Source organism: Vanacampus margaritifer, chromosome 19 (assembly GCF_051991255.1).
Source record: "Vanacampus margaritifer isolate UIUO_Vmar chromosome 19, RoL_Vmar_1.0, whole genome shotgun sequence".
NCBI lineage: Eukaryota > Metazoa > Chordata > Actinopteri > Syngnathiformes > Syngnathidae > Vanacampus > Vanacampus margaritifer.
In genome coordinates, this window is record NC_135450.1 from 18,488,927 (window position 1) to 18,514,858 (window position 25,932).

Sequence of the window (25,932 nt, forward strand, 5' to 3'; positions counted from 1 at the left end):
ATTATTAAAAATGAATATACACTTTCACTTAACTACAAGAGATAATCGATTTTTCAAAGAGTCAACGCATACTGGACCAAACCGAACACCGTGAATAAAAAATTGAAAACCAAAACGAAACCGTTGACCTGTTATTTTTATTCAGGCACAACTTAGGGTGTCTATTAAACCTTATGATGACGTCATGCAGAGGACCCCTTACGTCAGTGACAAAATGGCGGCTACAAGCGGCAAGTCTGTTCTGTTTGTCTGTCTGGGTAAGATGCGCACTTTTCATTGAAACAAGCAGAAAAGGTGGCAAACAAATACAAACGTTTAGCATTTGGTGAAAAACTGTACACAATATTTGCTTCCGAGTGTTCGCACATTTACCCCGTCAGTAATGACGACGAAGGAAGTTGAAATCTGAGTGTGAACTTGTGTTTAATCGTGTCCAGAAACCGTCAGCGAAGGTGAACATTGAGGGAGCGTTTCGCGGCTTTTTAATTTTTTAAAATTATTTTATTTTTTTTATCAAGCGTAATCCGAGCCAAAAGGTGTGTAGAAATCTCGTGACTCGGAACCGCTGTGAAAGTCCAAGGTGCGTCGACGGCAGGCTTTCACCCTCCAAGGTCGAATCCGTCATCAAACACACAACACTGAAGCTCAGCTTGGGGCTATTTTCACTTCCTGTTTATGTGCTATAAAGAACGCAAATGTTTGCACCTTCATCCCCATCTTTAATTGTTACTCCAAATCAAGTATCTTAGTTCGTCTATCTATGCCATTGATGTATAGTGGCAGACAGAAATGCTTGTGTGTTTTTTTTCCCATGTTGAACTTGCTTATCCACTCGAAGCCATTCACGCCACCAAGTCGTGCCACAAACGCAAGTCAGTAAATGACGAGATCATCTGAGACATTTTTGGAAAGGTCTTCCTGTTACAAAGCGTTTGTACAAGTCATCAGATGGTGCTCCAAAATCTTAAGCATCTTCAGCTATTCTCATTTTTTCTCAAGCTTTGTAATCCATTCGCAAGCTTTTGTTTTTCAGGCAACATCTGCAGGTCCCCCATTGCGGAGGCCGTCTTCAGGAAGATGGCGACCGAAGCGGGCGTCGTTGACAAGGTAGCACGCACGGCACACGTCGTTACCGCAACCTTTTAAGGAGACAGCATGAAATTGTAGATCTCTTGAAGTCCAATTCGGACTCGTCAGAATGTAATTGTCGATACCTGCTCAAGATAAGGCCAGTTAGCAAAATATGCAATTCCGTCGCAGACATCCGTAAATCACGAGCAGATCTCAGCAGCTGAGTAGCAAATATCCGTCAAGAGAAACAATTGCAAGAGTGAGGTTGTTGTTTGTCTCAGGCTAAATGATGTTAAACGTATCTTTAATGAATGTGATCGCATCATTATTTCTCACGTCCAATGAAGACCTTGAAAAACACCTTTTCCCACCTGCCGTCGACTGAAGATGACATCACCTGTGCTGAGGAAACGGGTGCCAATCACGGCTCACCTCTTTTCTGGCTTTGGTCAGAACGGAGCCATGATTGGTCGCTACCCGTTTCCTCAGCACAGGTGATGTCATCTTCAGTCGACAGCAGGTGAGAAAAGATGTTTTTAAAGGTTGTTCATGAAAAATAACAAAGTGATCACATTCCTTATAGACAAAATATGATCTTCTTACTGTTGAAAATGTCTCCATGAGTCAAGTATTCTTTGCATTCAATGTTGAGCACGCAAAACTGAATTCCAGAATTCCTAATGTAGTCAGAAAGATGTTGTTTATATCTACAATGTTAACATTCTGGTTTGCTATGCATTCCAAAGTTAGCATATCCATCAAAAAGAAAAAGAAATAATGCTTGCAAGGCTTGCAATGTTAACAGATAAAAGCCCCAAAACATTTGCCCCCATAAATGTTTGTTCCCTACGACGGCGACTGAAACGGAATTTGTACGTGAGTCAGAAGCCGCCGAAATCGAAAGTAGTCATCAAAAGTTTGTTGTCTTGTCAACTTGAAGGCCGTTTGAAAGGTTTGTTGTGTCCCCCGGCCAGTGGCGGATAGACAGCGCGGCCACGTCCACCTACGAGATCGGGAACGCGCCGGACCACCGCGGCCTGGCCTGCATGACGCGGCACCAGGTGCCCATGACGCACGTGGCCCGGCAGGTACGATCATCGGCTGCTTTTGCTCTGTGTTGTTGCAGTGGCTGGTTGACAGCGCCGCCACGTCCGACTGGAACGTGGGCTGCCCGCCGGACGGGCGCGGGCTGGCTTGCTTAGCGGCCCGCGGCGTTGACAGCGCTCATAGGGCCCGACAGGTACGCGGCACGTCCGCAGACATCCGCTCGCTACGTGACCCCGACCGCTCGGGTGGCTTCTGGCGACCATTCCCTCAAATAGTCAACTGCTTTCGCTGCCCGCCATTTTGACAGCCGTTTGTTTTTTTTGCTCCCCCGTAGCTGCAGCGTCTTCTTTTCTCACAGTTGACGCACACGCGTGGTCGAGATTTGAGGACCGGCTGAACTTTTTTCGTACTCGGTTTGATGCGCCTCAACTTGCAACGTCCGCAATCGACAGCAACTGAACCGATATGAGATGGGAATGCCAAAAGTGGCGCTTGCCTGCCTGCAAATCTCGACTTTGCTTCCCATATGCGTTGCGTTGCTCACAAAAAGTCATTTGACTTTTTCATCTAAGCTCAATTTATACTTGACATGATTTGGTTGTGTTTGGTAGAAACAAATAACAATATGAAGTGAATTGGTGCAAAAATTGCAAATCCAAATGATGTTTACGTGACGTGTCACGATAGACAGGATGGGAAAGTCGGTTACTAAACGGAAGATGGAACTTGTCCAGCGCAAACAAATGCCAGTCAGCGGCCCACCGTCAGCGCAGGAAATGTCACCACAACATTTTCCCCATTGGCATTTCCGTGCCGCTGTAGCTACGCTAAATGTGGTTGGCTGGACAAAGACAAAAAGATCTTCTTAAGAAGCTGCTGGCAACAACAGCCTCATTTCTTTCGTTTCCCTCACAGGATCAACCAATCAAACATCTGCAAGTATTAGTCAACCACTTCATGCATCCGTTGCGGTGGCGGAAAAACAGACATTTAGTATTATTAAATACACTTCGTCGGCCCACTAAGTTCACTGGATTTTCTTACTCTCCCCCGGGGCTCAATCCTCAAAATCAGCAAATAATTACTGTTGAGAAGCACAAATCGGATGATTTGGACAATTGTAACGATGGCAATAAAGGATTGATCAAAATAGTGAGGATGGATGAATTGTCGATGAATTCCTAGATTGTGACACCTCCAGCATGTCGGCCACGTTCGTGTTGGCCGCCAACGGATGCGTATTGGATTTTGATCCGATTCCAGTCATTGTCAATGAAGCTTTCGTGACGCACATCCCAGACTTGAAAGCAGAAAATGCCAATTTCGTCACTCGTGCCAATCATGCAATGCAGCGAGCGCCATTTGGCCCACATGACGCTTGCTGCGCTTGTTTCCCGTCAAGAGCCGGCAGGAGACGTGCCACCGTTGCTTGCCGTGATCGTAATGGATTAAACCCTGAAATTGCTCACAGCCGAGAGGGTCGTCACAAAGAGGCCAATCTCTTGGAAACGTTGCGGGAGGCGTCAGGCTCGTCCTGCTCTGCGAGTGGCCGCAGGCCATGAATCAAATGGTGGCGGCGGCGGGCGTCCGTCAATTTTGCATCTCATCACTTCCCAGCATGTTTCACATTCCCAATGAAGCTTGCAAATGATTTTTTTTCATCACTTCAATTCCTGATCCCAAAACGTCAGTTTTTGCGTCTTGCCTGCATCGCAAGTAAACAAGCAGGTCAAGTGTGCTTCTCGGAAATTGCTTATCATTGAGTCAACACTTGAGGAATGAGCGCAACTTTGGCCTTCCACAAACTTGATCTGTCGGTGTTTGTTCGTTTTTGGATGGATAACAGAAGCGCCATTCCAAGCAAAGTCGTCTTTTTTTTCTTTTTGAAACATAAATGGGTGCAAATGGATATTTGTAATTTGAAAGGCGTGCCTGATCCGCCGACGTCCAGCCTGCTCCCGAGCTATTCGTCTTTCAGACACAACATTAATGAGCTCCACACTGACAAATGTTGCTAATATGCATTCGCTGTGTTAATATCACACAATGAGCTGTTGACTTTGTTTTTTGAAATAAGAGTGCTTCTGATTTTATTCCAGGCCAAAAATGGCGTCTCTTCCACCGATGCCATTTTTATCACATTGTCTCATTGAGCGGTTTGTGCGTCGCATCCAAATGTCGACGCGTCCAGGAGAGCAAAGACGAGCAAAATCCCCGTTTGTGCTTGCGAGCCGGCTCGAGAGAGCGCTGGAGTCGCTTTTTGCGCCCGTTTCTGATGTGTTTGTCATGTCGGCTTGTGCAGAATGCGACTCCCTTCAAGCTTTTAATCCCCGGAGACTAAATGATGCAGCAAAGTCTGTAAATCGAGTGCAGTCTTTGTCTTGTGACCACGAAGCAGTCAGCGACGTCGTCCGTAGATAACGCACACGTCAGCAGAGGAATCCATACGTCCGTATACGGTCCGTGGAGGCCTCAGCTGATTTTGTGGAGAAGGTTCGACAGACGTTGTCAAAGCACAGCAATGTTAGCAAACGTGCTACGATGAGACGTCAAAGTGGAAATTCCTCCGTACTTGACGCTTTCTTTTGGGGCGCAAGTGCGGAGGAGAACCTTCGAACAGGAGCGGACTTTGACACCCTTGACTGTAAATGTGCCACAAAATCAGCCACTTTTCTCGTCAGTGATGAAGTCCTATTTCTAAAATGACTATATTTTCAAATGTTTGTTGTTTCCTATTTTCATGATCATCTTGGTGATGGCTCGTCCTTCTAGCGCCCTCTATTGGCCATCGGCGGCCGTTTTCTTTCAATGTCAGCGCTTTGAGTGCAACAACTTGGTGTGATGCTGCGTTCCGTTTCCTTTTGGACTGTTGTCATTCTTTCCACCTAGACTGACTTTCTTCCTTTCTTTGGCACTCGTCTGCCACTTTGCAGGTGACCAAGGACGACTTTATGAGCTTTGAATTCATCCTCTGCATGGACGAGAACAATTTGAGGTGCGTGAATGTGCCGTCCAGTTTTCTTTTTTCTGTGTGACTTTAAAAATGTGTGCGGAGCGTCACGGATGTCCGACTCGGCTCAAGAAAAGAAGCGCAAATAAAAGCACGGACTCGCATGGCGGTCGTCTCCCAACTCGTTTGCTCCTCGGCTACCGATTCCCAGCAGCAGCAGCAGCGAGCTCCGACTAACGTGCTGGCGAATGCCTCCTTTTAATGAGCAATATCCTCCCTTAATCTCTTCGCAAAGGTCAGAGCGAGCGGCCATTTCGACGTTTAGGGATCATTTTTCCGATCACATGGCCAGCGCAGATCTGACGTGTAAGGAGCTTAGCGAGTTCTTTGGATGCCACGTCTGTGCTCCTTGAGCACTTTCTGCACTTTTTCCCACATGTTTTTTCTCGGCAAAAAGTTAATCTGAGCACAATGAGCAAAGTAGAAGTTGTCGCGAGCCAAAAAGGCCGGCTTTTTTTTTTGCTCTTTTCCTTGTCTGGCAAACGGATCAGCTCCCGCTAGCGCATGTCGACATGCTTTACATCTCGGCGTCAGCGACTTCTCGCACCGGCCGCTGCAAAATAATAAAAAGCATGTTTTTCCTTTTTGTCCTTTCAGCGACTTGAATCGTAAAGCCGAGTCGGTGAAGAATCGCCGGGCAAAAATCGAACTGCTCGGCGCGTACGACCCGCAGAAGCAGCTCATCATCAAAGATCCTTATTACGTAAGTCGACCAGTCAATGAGTTGCCCTTTGCGGAAAAAGAAATAAAAAATGTCTGCAAATACTCGGGTCCGTCTTTGGACGGCAAAGAAACTCCAGCGACGAGTTTTGAAAAATAGCCACCAATAAAAAGCTTGAAATGGTGTCAATGGCCCTAAAGAGATGTTGAAGGAGCCTCGTTTGGGAGGAGCAGCGTTGGACACTTAGAAAGGGGAAAGGCTTTGGCCGTCATGCACTTCAGCCAAGGTCCGTTGATCAACAACTTTTCATCATCAAAAGAAAAAAAAGGACCCGGAGAAGAAAGTCCAGTTGGCTGGAAGGTTTCCGTCCAATCCATTTGCAGAATGACTTGCGTTTTCCAAGTTTATGTCTCGTAATCAGTCAAGAGTTTTTTTGTCCACTCTTGGCAATAGCAAATCTATTATTTGCACATAAGCATATTAATTTATCACGGAAAGAAATGTTAGTGTTTTGCAGTATTTTTGTGATTTGGCTTTGAGTGCGAGGCAGGAATCTGCAGCTGATTGAGATCTCGCATCAACAACTGGAAAGGCCAAAAGGAACATTTGACGGTGAAGACAAACATGGAGATGCAAACGCTGGTGCCAAAGTTGCCCTCGGCCTCGGGTCTTGCTTTCCCCGAGGCCGGCATCTCAGCAGCCATTCAAGTGGATTTGGAAAATTCTGCTTATTTATCTTCCCAAACGAAAATAAATGAAGCCGATGGATATTTTTCCCTTTACAAATGAAACCGAGATTTTTCCCTTTTGTGTCGTCCGACCTTCCTCATTTTTTTCTTTCTTTTTTTGTGTGTGCGCAGGGCAGCGATGAAGATTTTGAAAAGGTGTACGAGCAATGCCAACGCTGCTGCAAGGCCTTCCTTGAGTCCAACTCGTAGCGCGGCTGTCACTTGCCAGCCGGCCACGGGTAAGGTGTTTTTTTTTGGGGGGGGGGGCACGTTGGACAAACACGTGGCAGGCTTTTCGCTCTTGCACTTGAAGGACGACTGTCGAAATAAAAGCATCCAACTCACTGGCATCATCTGGACGTCTTTGGGAGTCGTGCGCAAAATCCGACAATTGGCGATGCAACGACTCGTTAGTGCAAAACGTGCTTTATTTGATGAATGAAAGAAGAAAGGGGCGAGTGAGGAAGTTGCGTAATGGCTTCCCAGGAGCATATGGAACGCGACTTTTGGCTTTTAATGAGCGAGGACGTGCTCGCAACATGCAGCAAGTCGCCGCTCTTTGATTTATGGGAGCCGCTTTTGCTCAGCGGTCGTGTTTTTAAGCGCCAGGTGTCGTCCTTCATAAACTCACGTAATTACACTTAATGCCGCTCGTTTGAACAAAGACTTAAGGCCATGTTTGTTTGTTTTTACTAGTCCAAAGACTTTGGTAATCCTTGTAAGGGCCCCCTTGGAATCACTGTTCATGATTATTTTATGGTTAAATGACTGTCATTATTATTATTATTATTTTGCATGCCCGCAAACGTACCATTGAGGAAGTTTGAGAAAAACCACAAAAGTTGTCTCAACACAATACAGTATAAGAGGATGCATAAAAAAAGTCTCAACAACCTTTGCTTGATACTGAACACATTTTGGTTTGAATCCGCCATTTTGGGCGAATTCCGGGTCCATCCAGACGTGGACTGAACATTTTGCCAAGAATCTTTTGGTGGACTCAATCAAAATGGGTGCGATGTTGCCGGCTTTTGTATTTATATTTTTGCTGGCATCTGAAGCGTGTCTGTCACATCCGTTAGGGGCCAGTCAGTTCCGAATCCCAAGTAAGATAAAAAAATATATATATATATATATATATAAAAACTTTAGCACTTTGCATGACAGGAAGCCAAGTTGACTCAAGAAAGTCCTCTGCTGTCCTTATTTGGCATTCACATTCTCCATTTGTGAAAAGATGATCAGAGCACAGTTACGAGTCTCCTTTCAAAGGTCCCATCCTTTTTTTGGGGGGGGGGGGCAAATAATCGTGAGCATCCAGGATGGTGTGTTGGCAACTGTCAAGCTTTTGCGCTTTGTGTGTGTGGTCTGACGGAAGCACGCGGTGTCCATCTTGGGGACAGCAAAAATCTCCCTTTGTTTTGCCACTCTTTTGTGCCCGACGAAGTCTCAGCACTTGTTAACGCGAGGCTTCCTGTTAACAGTCTGGAAAGTTTGGATTGGCACTGTTGCATCCAAACGCTTTTGTTTTTTGGCTCTATGCTAGCTGGAGCTGATTTCTTTTAAAGGTTTCCTCTTTCATTGAATGCGATTGTGGCATTTCATGTCGAGGCATATTGTGGCGATCTCGCAGCATTCTAAGGACTAAACGATGCTGGACGGGCCTGCGGATGATTAACGAGGGTGGAGATGAAGCAACTGCTCACTGGACTCTTGCCAATAGTTTCATATCAGGGCGGCGTCCATGTGTGTCGTTAGCATCTGCGATAGCCAAGATTGATTTCATTCATTTTTCAAAGAACTGTAAGACACACCAGGACGTGCTTTCTTGACAAAACGTCTTCGTGTCTGACTTGGGATTGGGAGCGTTTTGAAAACTCTTTTCAACACACATTCAATAAGATAGAAACTCGACAGAAGCCAAAATAATGAAAGTTATTGTTAGTCCTAATCTTGCACCAATAATAATTTAATGAGAGCATAACGTGTAAGAGAATCGACCTTCCACGGAGCTTGTTGTGGAATTTGCGTCTGTATTATTAAGGCCATGAATCAAAGTGCTGTCCGCCACTCGTCTCCCACGCATGAAGCGCTCTGCTCATGGACGACGGCTTCTTTCGTTCACTCCGCTGCTAGGCTAGGCTAGGCTAGGCTAAGCTAGGCTAGGCTAGCATCCACTTTGTGCACGAAAGGCCGTCCATGCTGTGTACTACGCCGACATGGTGGCCACTGACCGCTCAATCCACAGGTGAGGACAACTCCGCTGCTTTTCTTTCTGCGTAGCTAGCAAAGCATTACAACCAAACTTCCTTGTGCTAATCCAGACTTTCCAGCTTGACCCTCTTCTCGGACCCCCTGTTCAATGATGCCTTTGTCCCCGTTTGGTCTCTTGAAACTGCTGTACTTTCTTCTGGACTCAAGAACCAACTTCAAGCTATGTCCTGGTTCCGGTATTGATTTGGCAAATACATGCTTGCCTTTGCTTTCACTTGTGCAATCATTTGAGCTGTGCTTTCCAAAATAAGCCTTGACCTGCTGATGGCCGCCGATGCCACACTCCTCCTCATCTCCGTCTCACTTTTGGACATAATCACGCCTGATGACTTTGAGACCTATTCGCCCGAACCCCCGGAGGTCCCTCTCACTTTCCCAAGCTTATCGGTGGGAAAAAACTCAACATTTGGCACCAGGTGGGTCCTGTGTGAAAATCGACACCTTTTCTGTTTGGCTGGTCAGAAAACGCGTCCATTTCATCAACTTTTGCCGATCTTGGCGTTCTGTCAACTTTCTCAAACTTTAGCGGTTGAAAAAACAGAACTTCTCCTCACTGGCACCCAAATGGACCCTCTGTAAAAAAAAAAAATAAATATCTGCACCTTTCCATTTGGGTTAACTTTTGGAATCATCAACTTATTTGTGCGTATCGTGTTGAAATCCTGGCCCTCGTCAATCAATCTTAGCTTAAGCCTGAGAAGGTCAGCAGCCATCTTCATTGTCCGTTCTCGCAGGTCTTCCTCATCGGCTCGAGCTTGTTTGATTACCGACCCGTTAGACGACCTTGAGTGACAGCAAAGGCGCCTAAAATACAATTCTCAGATTTTGCATGGTAAAAAAAACCAAACCAAAAAATCATTTGTGGCTCGGTTGACCCATATCCTGGAACTGATTGTGATTGATTTGGGAAGTTGCGCTTTGAATGAATAATGGCGGAATGTCATTTTAAGGTCCTAACAAAACTCATTTGATCTTCCGCACATGAATGCTGCGCAATCCATTAAGCGTGTGCAACTGAAGGCTTGCCTGACTTGGCAATGCAAAGTGATGATCATTAAACAGCGTTCAAAACCAAAGCAACAATTCCCATTTTGTACTTGTTGCTCTTCATAAGTGCAGCTGCACGGCTCCGGGATCTGCCAACATACACAACAACGTCTACTTCCTGGTGGCTGTTCGCACCATTGGCAATCTGATGTTGATGCTGATGAAGTCAGACATGATTCTTTATTGGCCGCTAACAACAAAAGTGGACGTGTATATTCCCGCTCCAGTCTCGTCAAAACGGCGTCCGTAACAAAACGCTTGCTAAATGCGGCTGGCTTTTTGGAGGATTGGAAGGAAAACCCCCGTCCAAACTTGAGGGAGTGGGCGGGACGTCGGGCTGCACGGAGATGCGTTGGCCTCCGTGATCGGCTCAGCGGTCATGTGCTCATCAACATTCCACGCGGTGTCGGCAGGGGAGGAAAAAACAAGCATGAAAAGCAGCACAAGGACTTTTGTAGCAATTCTATAATTTATTTAAATATATCTTGCTTTGGGTTATATCATCGACTTATATACGCTTTTATGGCTGCCGTGAACATGACGTCGAGGTTGAAATGCGCGCTGGCAGCTTCCTGTCCAGTCTTTTCAAATCTAGAAATGGAGACACGGAAATGTGTGCCTGTCCACCGTGGCCGATGTGGTCTCGGCGACATCTGGTGGCGTTGGCGCTCGGGCCCACCGCGGGCGTGTCCTTAAGTCCTTCCCACCAGCGAGCGCAACATCTTCTTGTCATCTTTGCCAACACATTTGAAAGGACTCCGCGTCAACGTTGGCTGCTTTTGTCCTCGTCCCTCCTTGTTGGGGTCCAGTTGGTTTTTCTCTCAGCAACGTCCACTTTGTCAGGAGACTTGAGTCGAAGGACACTTGCTATGCCTGAGTTGTGTTATGCCGACGTCTCTCCCAATGTCCAAGGCACTTTTCCCAATCACCAGCATTGGAATTGTGGACAGCAGGTGTTCCGCTTGGACCTTGAAAAGAGAAAACAAGACAAATTCACTGCTTTCATCTTGGAGGTTTTGGCACCATTGAGAGAATTCCCCCGATGTGCTCCTCTTAATGTGCGCTGTTGATGCAACTTTCCAGTGAGAAGCGCTCTCATACCGACACGATTGCGGCTCTGGGCTTCCAAATGCTCCATTCAAGAAGGAAAAGCTTTCCATATTGTAGATTGAAATGCCAATCAGGTTACAGGTGTGTACAAATACCATCCGTCTTTCTTTGGACTGCACATTTGGGCAGATCAAAAACAATCTGCATCTCGGGTCACTTGTTTTTTTGTTTGATACATTTTATTCCATACATGTTGCTTGCGAACGTCTCCAGAAAATGTGCGCGCGTTTGGTCTGATTGTTCATGATTGATGGTTTCGCTCATTGTGATCATGTGATTGCGCTCGTATTAAAACGACACGCTGTGCCACTGATAAAGTAGCGGGACTTCAGCGTCAAGTGTCCAGCGTTGCGTTTGTCAACTAGATTGCAGCTCCCAAAATGAAAATATCTATGACTCCGTTTAGTTTTTTTAAAGTAATCCAAGCGACCGAAATGAGTTTCGTCTGCACGACGTCCGGGCTCTCCCTTAGAGATCGGGTGAGAAGCTCGGTCATCCGGGAGTTGACTCTGTGTCGAGCCGCTACTCCTCCGCATTGAGAGGAGGCGGCTCGGGCGTCTGGTTGGGATGCCCCCTGGACGCCTCCCTGGAGAAGTGAGGCCCCGGGGACCACCCAGGACACGCCGGAGAGACGTCTGTCTCTCGGCTGGCCTGGGAACGCCTCGGGATCCCGCCGGAGGACCTGGTTGAAGTGGCTGGGGAGAGGGAAGTCTGGGCTTCCCTGCTAAAACTGCTGCCCCCGCGACCCGACCCCGGATACGCGGAAGGAAGTGGATGGATGGATATTTGGAGTCAAAGTGAGAATGAAACGGAGCCGTTAGGGTTGGCCTTGTCAAGGTGTAGCACGCTTTCAAAATTGAAATGGAAATTCAAGGTAACGTTAATATATTTCTAGAAGTCTGTCGTGAAAGGAATGCAAGTGTTTGCAACCAGCTGCCAGAGTTAGCGTTTCTACGATTGGTGACCCAAATACGGCTCGCGGGACTTCCATGAGAGAAGTCGCTTGTGGTTCTTGAGTCTGTAATTGCAATTGCCCGAAAGGCAGCGCAACGTTTTTGCTCAATGTTGTGGGATCGTCACAAACGCCGAGCGCGCGCACTCAACTTTGTTGACGATGGAGCGTGTCTTTCCGGTATGTATTCCGTCTTCTTACCTTGCCGGTGTTAGCTGCCCGTGCACATGGGACTGCCGGCGAGACGCGTGAGAAGCCGCGCGCATCGTTTGAAATCTGCCAAAAGGGAGAAAAAGTTGCTTGTTTGAGGGTTAGCATGCGTGCGCGGCTGGTCAGTGAGGCAACGGGGCGCTCTTCATCTGGCTTACATGCGGGTATCGTGCAGTCCCTGGTCTGGTGGTAAACGTGGTACACGTGCTTTCTGCACTTGGGACTGAAGTAGAGCGGACCTGTCCAGGCAACACAATCAAAAACGAGTCAAAAAAGGCCGACGTCTGTTTGGGATCTTCATTTCCAATTGTCACATTTTGCAACGCAAATGGGAATGTTGTCTTTGCGTTGAACGCTTTGTAGTACAAATTTCCCAAACTCAAAAGGAAAGTCTCACCTGTGATGTGTTTCAGGTATTTGTCCTTCCTTCTGTGATCTCGTGTCGATCCGGCTGTTAAAGACAAGACAGACAAAAAGGGTGTCAAGCATCCATTTTTCAAAATTGGCTGACGACGACATTGGTTCCGCTTTGCGGGTTGGACTGTCCGATGCGCATCCCTGACGACTGACTCGCTTTGGCCACTTCCTTGTCTCAAGCATTGCCAACGAAACACCAGACGGGCTCTGAGGCAGCTTTTGTCACTCGTTGTTCATCTTTTCTTTTTGGGGGGATGAACTTCATCTTCTGGACTGGAAATGCCACCAAAACGAATTTGGAACAAAGATTTGCAGCTTTTGTTTACGTCCAAATGATGTCAGATCAACTTTTTGAACAACAGGCGCCAGCTAGCCACAAGCTAGCATCGCAAATCCTCGGGTTAAACCGACCGGAGTCACGAACGTAGCCATTTCCAGCCACTTGTAATCCCACAAGGGAACATGTTTGTTTGTTGTTGTTGTTGTTTTTAATTTGCTGTACTACTACTACTACTGCAGTAGGTGGCAGTGGTGCTCTTATTCTCAGAGTGCTCAAGGAATATTAGCTGCTCTGTACAAGTGTACTTACAACAATTTTATAGACAAGTGATAGTATGTATAGTCGGGTGGGAACATTTTTCTTCTTCCTGGTAACAAAAAGTCATTGAGAAGCAAGTGGTGTAGATGTAAGAGACAGTTGATGGCAGTTGAGTTTGGCGTTTTGAGAGCCAGAAGACAAGGGCAAGAATTTGGGGAATTTTTAAACCACTTTTTTTTTTTTGTCAGTTAAGTTGTTCAAAAAATATTTTCACTTGAGAGACTTCAACAATTGAGTAGGTTGACACACCTTTTAGCAGCTGCGGACTTATTTTGCTGAAAATATTTCATGAATTTGTGTTTTGTATTATATAACCCTGCGACCCATCTGATTGTTTTTTGGCTCCATGGAGAGAATAACATTTTCCCCAAGAGATGCACAAATGGTTGTGACCCCCCCTTTTCTCCTGCAGCGCCCATTTGTGACCGACTAACTATTAGCCCCGGGCGGGCGCCCACCCCCCACCCCGAATGTGACCGTGGACTTGGCGGGCCGTGCACGGCTGCGGCTCACTCACCGAGTGTCCGATCCCTTCGCTCTGTTTTCAATCTCCGCGAATCTCCAAGTTGGCCGTGCGGGGTCGCGCTGACGGTGGCGGTGATGGCGCTTCCCTGGCGGCGGCTCCGGGGGGCTTCGGTCGTCCTCGACATCCTCGCGGTGGTCTGGGCGCCGTGGCTCAGCTCCTCCACGCGCCACAGCAGCTCGGAGGCGCGCCTCGCGCTCGTTCTCGGCGTCGGCGGCGCGCCGAGCACCGTGCACGTGAGAAGCAGCAGCAGTCCCACGGTGACGTGCGCGCGCATCGCCCTCATAGCTCACGCGGACCAGGGACGGGGAAAAACCAAAACGCGTTGCCCTTAATTCTCTTGATAGCTGCAAGACAAGAGAGGATTAAAGCCGTTTAATTTGCCGTGACAAACTCGGGGAACACTTTCGGAGCCAGATGAAGGCATGTGATAATTTTTTTTTTTAAAAAAGTACATCAGCTGCCCCCGAGCCCTCCCACAGACAGAACCCTACATTTGGTGAAAGTCACTTCAAAGCTTTTACAAGATTTTTCAAAACAAACATTTATACCTAAAAATATGTGGCTGTGAAAATAAATAAAATAAAATAATAAAATCAAATATTCGAGGTATAATAACCAAATGATTGTTTGCCTTGTATGCCAAAGGAAAACGCTTTTGGGTACAATTGAGAGAGGCTGCTAAATAGGAAGGGGGGGGGGGGGGGGGGAGTACGCATTAAAACTTTGGGGTACCAAAAATCCAAAGAACAAGAATTGGCTTTTTGTGTAGAATACTTATTTAAAGTGCAAATAAATGTTTTTTTACAATGAAAAAGAAAACACCTTAAAACAAATCCTACCTGACGAATGAAGCAACTTCGGCCACATAGCAAAGCCTGCAGTCTTTTTTTTTTCCTGAGTTGGAGCCAATTCAAATGATTTAAGATGTTTTACATTCCAAACACGCACCAAAAGAAAATAAATTGTGCTTTTTAATCTTTCTTGCTGTCTGTCTTATGATCAAATACAAGTTTTCCACGTACATGCAAAGAAGCCCCAAAAAGTCTCTGATTAAAATCAAAGTGCATCAAGACATACCTGAAGTTTCTTTTTAATCCCGTTGAGAGTCCGCAAATGAAAGTCAGTCAAGTTGCCCGCTTGTCATTTGTGGACCCTCCGCGAGTGGACCCGGGTTGGCGGTGCAGGTCCCGATGCGGGCGGTGGTGGGCAGGACGGCTTCCGATGCAAGTGAGCAAGCAAGCAGCCGCTCGAAGATGAGCGAGCGACTCCTGCAGCCCGCTCGGCGATCGCGTCTTCTGCCGGTTTGCGTGCGTGCGTGCGTGCGTGAATCACTCCGCGATGCTAGCGCTTCGGAGGAGGAGGAGGAGGATGATGATGGCGAACATCCTTCCTCGCCTTTATTAGCTCCGCACCGTCTGCTCAATACTTCCAGGGAAATTCTCAATCAGCCTGCTTGGGATCCAATTGCGCGCCTGTCAAACTTCTCCGAACACAAACGTGCGCGTCAATGTGCGAGCCGTTCACTCGCAAAACTTTTGCCGTCACAAATGCAGATGGCTTGGAATGCCCCGCCTCCTTTTAATCCAGCCAATCATTGCCTCAAGGCTCGGAAAACTTTCCAGCTTGGACTCAACAAGTGTTGTGTTGCTTTGCTTAATTTGCTTAATTGGACGTCGTCGTCACTCTGTGCTGCATGTCCAGTCTGCTGATTGGGGGGGGGGGGGGGGCTTCATGGGGGGCTGCCAGGTCAAGGTCATGAGTTGAAAGAGATTCTGCTGGCGTTTTTTCGCCATCAGACTAGTCAGGCAAGACCACCTATTTCATCACAATCACATCACACAAAAGCACGTCCATTTTTTATTGTCCGGTTTTGTTGTTTTTTTTTTTTTATGTGTTTTTTAAATTATTTTAGTGTCCATTTTTTAAATTCCAATATGGGAGTTAAAGCACTGGGGAAGTAATTTGGGGGGGAAAAAAACAAACCACTGGCCTCGTTTTTCATACTTCTCATTGAGCCAACTTGTTGCAGTTCTTCCAAAAATGTCGGTTCTACTTCCACTTGCCAAAACTCATAACAAGGGTTAGCCTACACGTCCACTAGCTTCATGCTAATGCTAGTTAGCATCTTTAAAGGTGCTTGGTGGAGTTTTTCACTTTTTTTGACTGGTGACTGCCACCTCTGGCCTAAAGTGAAACTGCAGCCTCTGGGCCGTGCACGTGTGAATACGCGTGCACCTTTAAGCCATGGATTGAACACAAATGATGCAGCAACACATGTAGATGAAGAAGAAATACTCATCGTGTTTTTATCCGCTGCACAGATTGACTAACATTACTGCTAAAAACAAAACGTTTGTAACAATCAAATCAAATGTGTGCAGATCATCGGAAGGCGCGAACGTGCAGATTTGGAGGCGGCGCTCGTCACGCTGGCCACTGTGGTTACGCAAGCTAGCACTCGACCCACAGGTCACACTTTCTTTCCCCATTGTTTGAGTAGTGACTCCTGATGCTTTGTTTTACATGCCGATGCAAGATGGCGGGCGATCATGTGCAACGACATGCTCGGGTCAAGCCGGTCAGATCAGATAGTTGATGTGTTAAGATGAGTGTGAGTAATTGTTGCCTTGAAACGAGCGTGAGGAGGCTTGACGTCCATATTTTTGATGGAGCCAAACATCACATGCGTGAGGCAGCCAGCGACCGGTCGCTGGCTGCCTCACGCATGTTGAAGCGGTTGCGCCTCATAAGCGACTGCCGAGCTCGATTGAGCCGCCGCACGCCACAAACGGCTTTTTTCATCCAACGCGTGTTTTGCTTCCTAATCGATTCATCGGCTGAGCAGGATGTGGCTTTTTTTACTTTTTCTTTTTGCCATTCTGGTGCCCAAATAAGGGAAAACTTGACTTCCTCAAGTTATTCAAGGCCACTGGCCCCCCCTCAGTCTTATTTACTTCGTTTTTTTTTTTTTTTTAAGATTTATGTAACACTTTGCCTGGGGATGTATTTATATTTAGAAAAGTATCAAATCGAATTAAATATTCCGACAAAATGATCGTAAAATGAAAAACATTTTTGTCATGAAATTCATTTTTTCCTTGTCATGTTTTCATAAAATTGCAAACGTTCTCCTAATGATCAAATGAATTGATTAGAATGTGACCATTTTTTGGTGTGACCATCAAATGATGGACTTTTGTCACCGTCAGCACATCGAGAGCGAGACGCAATTTTCCGGGAAGCCTCATTGAGTGCTTATCGGAGCCGGAGATTCCGGGCGCGTCCAATGGATGACGCCAATGACCATGAATGGCTCCATTTCAGCGGAAAGGGATAAAATGGATGTTGCCGAAAGCGCGCTCTTGGAAAAACACGTCTGCGCTCGCCACGGGGCCTTTGGGGCCCACGACAAAGCCGGTCATGAGGCCCCTCCGACCGCCGTGTAATGCGGCCACAAACATTTGACGTTGCGTGTAACAACTTCTCATTTCAACTCAATCGTTTTTTGTCAACAAATTGCGTGCCCCTCTTAGTATTTGTTTCCAATTGTCTTTTGCAATATTCTTGTATCAATCAATTCTCAGCGGTGTGATGCCTTCATGGTGTCTTTTGAAAAGTGTAAATGTTGCATTGGTTACTCCTATTTTCCTGTGCAATCTTCCTAATGCCATTGCACTAGCGAGATTAGCCGACGAGGCTAAAGAGACGTTTGAGGTCACTCCTTCTGAGGAAAAGCTGGTCTGGGAATTGACGTTCCCGAGGAAAAGCCGAGCGCTGCCGCGAAACGCTGGCCGGCTCGGGTTACATCAGCTGAGCTCTCTGGAAGCATCGCAACGCTTCCGCCATTATGCATGACATCAGCCAGCTAGCGTAGCCTCAAGTTGATCTCCGCTGTGTGCTTCTTCTCACTCCGTCTTTCCAGCAGCCACAAACCAAACCCCCAAAAACCACTTTTCTTGCTACTGGCCTGCGTGCATTCATGAAAAACGGCCCGCTTGCCTTTGGTAGCAATTGTTCAGCAGAACATGAGGCACGATGTCATCATTTTCTACCGATTGCAAAACGTCAAAGCGTCCTGCACGATGGAAAGCGACACAAAGTGAGCACGCGTATTGTTTTGCTGCTCGGCTCGCGATGGCCATCCTCGCCTTGTGCACTCGAGTATCTGTGACCTTGAATGTTTGTGGCTTGTGAGGGCGAGACCTGGCCCGGTGAGTGGCGTACATTATGAGTGGTCACATGTGACATTTGTCCTGTTCTGTCACTTGTGGTCTCTGCTTCAAAATGTCCCATTTGAGCTCAATAAATGTCATGTGAGACGTTTTTTTTTGGTTTTCAAATCAAATTGTCAGGAGAAGGTTTTGGATGCAATTTGGCAAGACAACAAAAGAGCAAAGTTGAGGCTTGCTAATCCAGCCATCTGGGCTGCCATCTTGCATGTGGCAACACACGCGTTCCCATCAGAAACAAAAGAAAAGAAAACAAACCCGAGTCCATCTTGACGGCAACGTGTAAGAAAAATGTTGCCTTTGCAAGAAATTCTCCTTTAATGTTCCCGAAAGCAACGAAAAGTTTCTTGATGTCGGAATGTTGCGTTCCGGTCCGACGTCGGGCTTCGTCATCTCCGCAGCGCGTCAGCGGATCGAGTAACGTTCGAGAAGCCGCTGGGCTCATGACGATGACACAAACGAGCAAATGAGACTTTTTGTGGCGCTGACTCGCAAGCGAAATTGTCATTCCGGACAAAAGCGCCAGCTCATCCCGGCCCGGCTCATCCCGGCCCGGCCCGGCCAGGACTGCCGCTTGTGTGTGTGTGTGCGTGTTGGGGGTCTTATTTCCCGCCATGCGGCTAACCTGAGGCGGCACATTGAAGTGAAATCAATTCCAGGAAGAGGCAACTTTTCTTGGCTCTTGTTGATGTCCACATTTGCTCTGATTTGGTCCCACTTTTTGCTCCTTTATTTTTGCTCTTATGGCCGGCATGGACATTTTCTGCTTCTTCCATTTTCGTCATGATGACGTGCACATGTTGTTGATCTTGATGTTATTTTTGGTTATGACACCAGCAAGCCAGTTGTGCCACATCTTTGCCGTTTCCATCCTGATTTGTCTTGAGATGTTCTTCATTTTTGGGGTCTGAATTGAGTTTTTAGCCACAACGCCGTCTGCGTTTGCTCACTCTTTTCTCCCTTTTTATCCACTCTGACGTCTGCTGATTCTTTCAAGTGTTTTGGTGCTGAGCCAAGCATTTTCTTCTCCATATTTAGTGTCGATGTGAATTTTCTTAGTCCTTGTGTCAAATTTGGATTTTCTGGCTCTTTCCTGCTTGTCGTCGTCACAAAGATTTTTGCCCTTAAAGAGAGTCTGCATGTTTGTTTGCCACCATTTTCCTTTCTTTAGCCACCCGTTTTCATTTTTGCCCCGATGACGTTTGCATTTCTCTCACTACTTGTTCAAGTGTTGTGAGCTGTCAAAGACTTCCCATGAACTTTCTCACTTTGTCGTGGAGGAAAGCAATAAAGCATTCAAAATGAGCATAAGACAACAAACGGGTAAAGAGAAAAATGTTGCAGAAGTGGAGAATGGGCAAGCAAAAAGAGAACGGAATGAGTGCGGGACCGAACGGTGCCGGCAAGTTGACAAACGGCTCGAGCGTGTCTGCTTTGGCCGACGCTTGCCTCCTTCAGCTTCCTTCCTCACTGGAGATGAAAGCCACGGACGTACGCTTGATTTATCGCTTTTTAGAAGGAAGGTGCGCACGTGACAAAGACGGCAAATGCGTCTAAAATCTTGGCTCCGGCGTCACGGCCGGCTCGTGTTGTTGTTGGGTGAAGCCACGTCATGAAAGAGCGGCGCGAATGTCAGGAAGGTCCGAGCCTTGTCGTTGTCGACACAGCGTGCGAAATGTTGTCTTTGTTTTGCTTTTTCGTACCATCGAAAAAGTTCCGAAACAGACGCATCCGCCGGCCCGTCTGACTAATCCACATTATTAGGGCCTGAAAGCAATTTGTTAGCGGTTACTATCTGATGTAAGCACGCCTTCCTTCCGCACATGAGACGAGCTTGTTAAAGGCGAGCGTCTCCTTCCATTTGCGGTCCTGCAGGCAGACGCTTCCTGCCCTCGTCCCGATACGCGGACCCGCCATATGCCGCCCTTGGTCTTTTGGCCAAATTGAGGCTCGTCGGCGGCAGCTGTAACCCAAAAAAGGAAGCCAGATGACGGTTGAGAAGTACGAGGCGAGAGGAGAGCGTCTGGATGGCGCTTAAAAAAAACAAAAGCAAGAAAGGCCCCTTCATATCCATCAAGGAGCGCAACGCTAAATTTGGATCACATAAAAACGTGCGTTCTCACCTGCAGCAGCACCCTTCAACGCATCACGGGAGGAAAGTGCTCAATCGCGATCCCGGGATTTGGCGGACACCACCTGAGGCGAAGAGAAGGCGAGGATATTCCGTTTCCATCAGGATTTTGCTGCGTGGCAAAAAGCCATCAACAAGCGGTCGGTGGCAGCTAATGGCCGCCTCCCCGCCGGCGGCCTGACGTAAGCCAGACGTTAGCCAGACGTTAGCCAGACGTTAGCCAGACGCGCGCCGACGGGCCCGTGACGGATTGCGGACGAGCCAGAGCCGCGCTGGCTCCGGCCCGCTGACAAATACGCACATTCAACAAAAACAACACAAATGATGCATACGCCAGGTCAAAGGTCAGCGTTGCTTACCTACTGCGAAGACTCGCCTTTGTCAAGCGTGAAGCTTTCGTGGCGGGCCAACGCTCAGCAAACGGTGTCGCTCGAAACATCCTCACACGCCGTCACAGCTTTCTTTGGAGGGAAGACGTTTGCGTTCCGTTGATGGAGTTTGCACTTTGAAATTGGCTAGCAAGATATCAAGCGACGCTAAGCTAAGCTAACATTAGTGTTGTAAACAAGCCGCAATCACTTTGTATTGTTTGCAATATATTCCATTTGAAAAAAGAGGCGATCATTCCGCATGACTTTTCAGGATTTATTTCTTGCATATTCCAAAATCCTTTCCACAAACATCCATTGCACATTTCACTTCACTTGAATGGCTTTTTTTTTTTCTTCTTCATGAAGTCGTCTCTGAACTTTAAGCCATCGGAGGCGTTTGTCTTTTCTTTTTCCTCCCTTAGTGATGTGGCTCTTTGAAAGGGCTCGCTATTCCTGATGATCGGGTTCAATACCCCCAATGCGGACATTTTACAGGTACGCCTTCACTTTGGCAGAATGAGGCGGGAAGCCACGAGCACTTGTGGCGTTGATCTCAAATGTAAAGCGTTAGCTTTCCCTCTGCGGGAGGATTTTTATGAAATAACTCGGGATGAGCCGTCCCTCAATACCAGCAGAACGTCGGCTACAAAATGTGTGGTGTTTCGCACACACGTGACAGCAAATGAGAGCGAAGGTCATCCTTTTCTGCGCGTGATGTCATCCGCCCACTTGTGCCCCGAAACGCCAGTCGAGTCGAGACGTGCTTTCAAAGTCATCTTTGTGCTTACACAAGTGGACAAATAAATCCAAGTTGGCGTTGTCATATTTCAACGTGTGTCAACACGAAGGTCAGAACACTTTCCTGTCCAAAAATGCAGCCGCCCAGACAGCAATAATAGAAAACCATCACTTATCAGCCCATGGGAGAGGAATCATAACAAATAACAATAATAAGGAGGGAAGTTCTCACAGGAGGAAGACATTATTTATTTGATTCAACTTCAACGATGGCCGCTCACAGACTGGAGCGAAATGTTCTACTCTCAACATCGTACAAACTGGAAAAGCTTTTGTAACATTTTCACATCTTTCAACACACACGAGTGTAAGGAGGCCTTGACTAAATTTGGGGGGGCTACCGGGGGCTGCCCTGCCCAACTTGAAGCCATAGAACTCGTACAGCCCCTTTCTGTCTGTAGGTTCTATTCCAGCCCATCAAACGTAGTCCTGCCATATTTGTTGCTTTAATATTTTCAACAAAGTAAAATCAATAAAAGCAAACATGCATTAAAAAAAAAGGCTTCATTTATTGTACGTGAACTGGAAACATACTAGCAAAATAAACAATGTTCATTAGTATTATGTTATATTGCGCGTTATTTTATGATGAAAGTAATTGTAGAAGTTTTTTTTCCCCCTGAATGGTGTGTAAGGGGGGCATGCCCCCCCCCACCCCCACCCAAAAAAAAACAATTTTGTAGGAAAACGGATGTGGAATGATGAGCGAGGCCCAAACCAATAAAAGTGTGAATCCATTAGAGGTGAGACGGCAAAGGAAGTGTCCAAAATGGATTGCGTGGGATTGTGGCCGGCGGCGGCGTGGCCCACTTGAGCCCGACTGCTCGTTCGAGTGCAGGCTCATCATTTACGGCTTTGCCCGTCCGTGCAAGCACATGCTAACATTTGATCAGCAAAGTGTTCTTTTTCCCCCTAATTTTTTCTTCTTTTTTTTTGTTGCTGTGGCCCGAGGAGCACATTTGAAATTGGTTCCACCGCTGCCATTGAGTTTGACAATTTAGCAACACTGTTTATTTTTGATTGCTGGTGCTAAAAAGCAGCTAATTTGGGAGTGGAGGAACGATCAATTAGCAATTTTGCATGCAATTGGTTTTAGCCCCCCCACCCACAACACAAGTCCAAATCCGCAATCTAGCCGTTGACAATTTGAGCCCTCCCACATGCTTACAAACAACAAACTTCTAAAGGAAGAGAAGAGTGCCTTGCACAGTTGCTTTGAAGTTTTCTGTCAAACTGACGCTCGTCAACAGCAAATTGTTCAAGCAAAACAAGGAATTCTGTCAACCCAAAACCGGCCCGCTTAATGCTAACATAGAAATAAAGTGGAAGCCTGGATGGGCTAACGGAAATTGGCGTGGATGTTGGAGAGAATTGAAGTCCATCAACATGCTCGTGTTTTAGAAAGGCAAAAAAAAAAAGAAAGCCAAATAAGGCTTGCTTCTTGCTTTCACACTTGAACTGTTTTCGCTGCTCACCTTAAACAACTCCCTCAAATCTCCTCCTTGGAAATGAAAAACAAAACGTCATAACTGTCATGATGGCTTCAGGTGAGCGGCTTGGAAACAGGCTGAAGTCATTCATTAACTCGTAGAGCCCATTTCAATGCTGTTGCTAACCAAAACAGAGTGAGGACACCGTACAAGTCTGCTGGCGGAATCCAAGCGTTGGCACACGTGGTAAGCAACACGAATGCACGTCATCTCGCTCCTTGTGTCTTAAAGGTGACCTTGGATGACAAATAGTTTGGCCTTGTCACACTTCAAGTGGCAAATTGAGCAATCCAGTCAATCTGTCTGTGGTTCCGCACTTGACTTCTTTCAAATGGACTTTCCCTGCCGTGACATCTCGGCAGTGTGAAATGTCCCCGAGTCAAGTGAAGCCAGATGAAGGGACGGAAAGTCACAAAATGTTGTTGTGGATGAAACCGCGCCGTAAACGGGAGCAAGTTTCCAAAGTGCTCTGAAAACGGCGCATGCGTTTCCAGCTCACGTCGCCTTAAAAGGACGGAACGTGTCGCCTTTCACTCTTCAGGTGTACTTTGGACAGGCCCGTGTTTGACTGGAAGCAACAGGATGGGCGAGGCGGGAGGCGGGGCAAGCGGTGCGTGTCGCAAGAGGAGCGAGGAAACATGCTCAGGCAACGTACGGGATCGAATGGAATCCTGGAAACATGAGAAAAGCTCACACTTAGCTGACTCGCAGCCGCGCCGAGACACGATGGAGACCCCCAGCGATACCTCCAAAATTCTGGAGAAGGGTCCGGACTACCTTCGCAAGCAAATGGAACTGGAGAGCGAGCTGAAGGGACCCACGAGCGCGGTGGAGCGATTGGCCGCCAGCAAGCCCAAGTACGTGAAAAGCCAGCAGCAGGTCAAGTCCACTCCGGAGCCGCCATCCGCCTGCAGCTCCGCCTCCTCCAACCGCAGCTCCACGCCGCCGACCTGCTCGCCCGTGCAGGTACGGCGCTCCAGCTCCAAAAAGAGACCCGACTCCATCCTGCTCTACAGGCAGAAATGCCAACTGCTGCAAGCGCCCGGGCGGGATCGCAAACATCACGTCACGCGAAAACTGCTCCGAAGCTCTGCCAACAAAGCCGCCGCCTTACCTGAGGCCAAAGAGAAGGAATGTCAGCCCGACGGTCACGACGACCCACCGGGCACGCCCGACAAAGCCGCCAGGGAGAAGCGCTCAGGCGCATTACGGACAACAACGCCGGAGAGGGAGCGGACGGCAAACCTGAATCGTGCTCCAAAAGAGGCCGCGGCTCGCCATCTCCTCGACGTTCCCGTCAGGAGGGGCAGAACGGTGGCTCGATCTCGCTCCGACATCACTTCCCGCTATTCCAAGAACTTTGCCGACTTTGACGCCTTCTTCAAGTACTGCGGCCTGGACGGGGAGGTCATCCGCTCTCTGGGTAAGGAGAACTTCTCGGCGCGCTCGGACGAGACGGCCGTCAAGCTGAGCGTGTCCGCGTCGGACGCCGGCTTCTCCTGCCACAGCGGCGACCACAGCGGCGACCACAGCGGCGACGGCGACCACAGCGACGACGGGCTGCAGGAGGACGTCCTGCGCCAGAAGATCCGCCAGGGAACGTCCGTCATCGAGCGCAATGCCAGGATCATCAAATGGCTGTACAGCTGCAAGAACGCCGAGGAGAGCGGCAAGAAGTTGCGAGACCTGGACTGAAATGCCGTTCCATCCTCAACGTCAACTTGTCCCAGATGACTTTGGATGAAAGGCGCCTTACGCCCACGACTGGTCGCCGTGACCAGATGGAAATGGTCGCCTACTATGACTGTTGACCACAGATGGAATTGTTTTTCTTTTACTGCCGTTTAAGTCAGGAAAGCCGCAGGCAAGAGAAATCTCGTCCACCTGGTGAGCCAGAAGAAACAAAACAAAAAACAGCCCTGCCATGACACCATTTTCATCAGCCGACAGCAAATTGGTTGCACCAAGTTTGAAAACGTTTTTTTTTTGGGGGGGGGGGGGGGGACAGTGTGCAGACATAAACAGGTAGCATTTAAATGACATAATATAAACATTAAAGTAAAAGATAAAAATATATATATAAGATAAGATAAAACAAACACTTCTAAGTAATACTTGACATTGATGTGAATTCATGAACTGTAATTAAATATGTGATTGAACAGACAATAAATGTCCATGTAGAAAATGCAGATGAGAAGAAAAGAGTGCAAAAAGTCAATATAACAAGAGCAATGTACAGCGACTAAAAAAAAAAAAGTGACAGCGCAGCATTCAGTAAATTGCATTTCAAAGTGTCCCTTTCACGTTGCTGTCTCGGAGCCGCGATTGTTGTTGACCAAAGTTTGGTGGTGAAAGTGGATTTGCCCCCACTTGGTCTCCGCGACATGCAAGCAAACCAATAACATGAATTTGTCTTTGTATTTGTCTGCACACTTTTGAAGAAGTCTGACTGACGTCCCAGACAAGTCGTGTCCTGCCCTGCAAGCCGCATTTCAAATGTAACAACCAGCAGGCTATTTTTATGTATTTATTTTTTTTGCAGCTGCTTCCGTATTATGCCACTTTTTGTGTGTGCGTGTATAAAAGAGTATTTTATTTTGCTGTGCTCTATTGTTGACTTTATGAGGCCTCATTCGTAACTTTTAAGAGACTGAGATGTTTTGGGGCTTGGTACAACAGCTTGTTTGACTTTTGCCAGCTGGCCGAATTAAATGTCCTCGTTGCGCATATATGACTTCCAGGTTGTATCTTTTCCCTCACTGCTAATCTCATCTGTCCACAGCCTTCAGAATCAGGAGTGTTGGCCTGTGGAGCATTTGCCGAGGTGACGATTAATGCCCTCTGCCATCTAGTGGTGAATGATGATATTACAACTTAAAACTACAGTCAATGCACATTCGGTCTGACAGCCACTCATTTGCATATTTGCTGATATCAAAAAAATCCCCCCAATGGCTGCCTTTTTTCCACCCATTTCCTGGATTTGGGATTGCAAAAAAGAAGAAGAGAAGAAGAAAGATGCATATGTAGATTTCTTAGAAAATGACAAAATGGGCCCCTCACAGAATGCAGCCGCCGGCAGGCCGCCAGTTGGCCATCCCCGCGTCAACCAACCAGATTTCAATTTCAAATTCATCCGCCAGTGAGCCGACCCTGGATGACGTTAGCATTTGTCTGTCCTCGGACTGGTTGGCAAAATTGGTCATGGGCAAATTCAACGTGCAAAATGCATCTGTAGCAATAAATGTAATCATCAGCA

General features: G+C 47.3%; 3 protein-coding genes across 6 annotated transcripts; 2 read left to right on the forward strand and 1 right to left on the reverse strand.

The window, feature by feature from the left end:
• Window positions 1-190: 190 nt before the first annotated feature.
• acp1 (acid phosphatase 1) lies at window positions 191-25,932 on the forward strand. Of its 4 annotated transcripts, none has more exons than XM_077553460.1 (7): window positions 191-257; window positions 1,034-1,107; window positions 2,046-2,159; window positions 5,052-5,113; window positions 5,726-5,831; window positions 6,650-6,756; window positions 25,456-25,932. In XM_077553460.1, exons 1-6 carry the CDS (start codon window positions 215-217, stop codon window positions 6,725-6,727), a joined length of 477 nt encoding a protein of 158 aa, XP_077409586.1. In that variant the 5' UTR covers window positions 191-214; the 3' UTR covers window positions 6,728-6,756; window positions 25,456-25,932. The 4 variants fall into 4 exon arrangements, with proteins under 4 accessions (XP_077409586.1, XP_077409587.1, XP_077409585.1 ...); XM_077553461.1 differs by lacking the exon at window positions 25,456-25,932 and adding an exon at window positions 23,212-23,359; XM_077553459.1 differs by lacking the exon at window positions 25,456-25,932 and adding an exon at window positions 16,033-16,721.
• On the reverse strand, window positions 10,286-15,348 carry alkal2a (ALK and LTK ligand 2a). Its single transcript, XM_077553458.1, has 6 exons — window positions 14,729-15,348; window positions 13,643-13,995; window positions 12,508-12,561; window positions 12,269-12,349; window positions 12,102-12,176; window positions 10,286-10,806 (listed from the first exon to the last, which is right to left on the reverse strand). The coding sequence occupies exons 2-5, from the start codon at window positions 13,932-13,934 to the stop codon at window positions 12,112-12,114; spliced, it is 492 nt and encodes a 163-aa protein (XP_077409584.1). The 5' UTR covers window positions 13,935-13,995; window positions 14,729-15,348; the 3' UTR covers window positions 10,286-10,806; window positions 12,102-12,111.
• Window positions 23,253-25,932, forward strand: fam110c (family with sequence similarity 110 member C). The gene has a single exon (XM_077553448.1). It carries the CDS (start codon window positions 23,253-23,255, stop codon window positions 24,363-24,365), a length of 1,113 nt encoding a protein of 370 aa, XP_077409574.1. The 3' UTR covers window positions 24,366-25,932.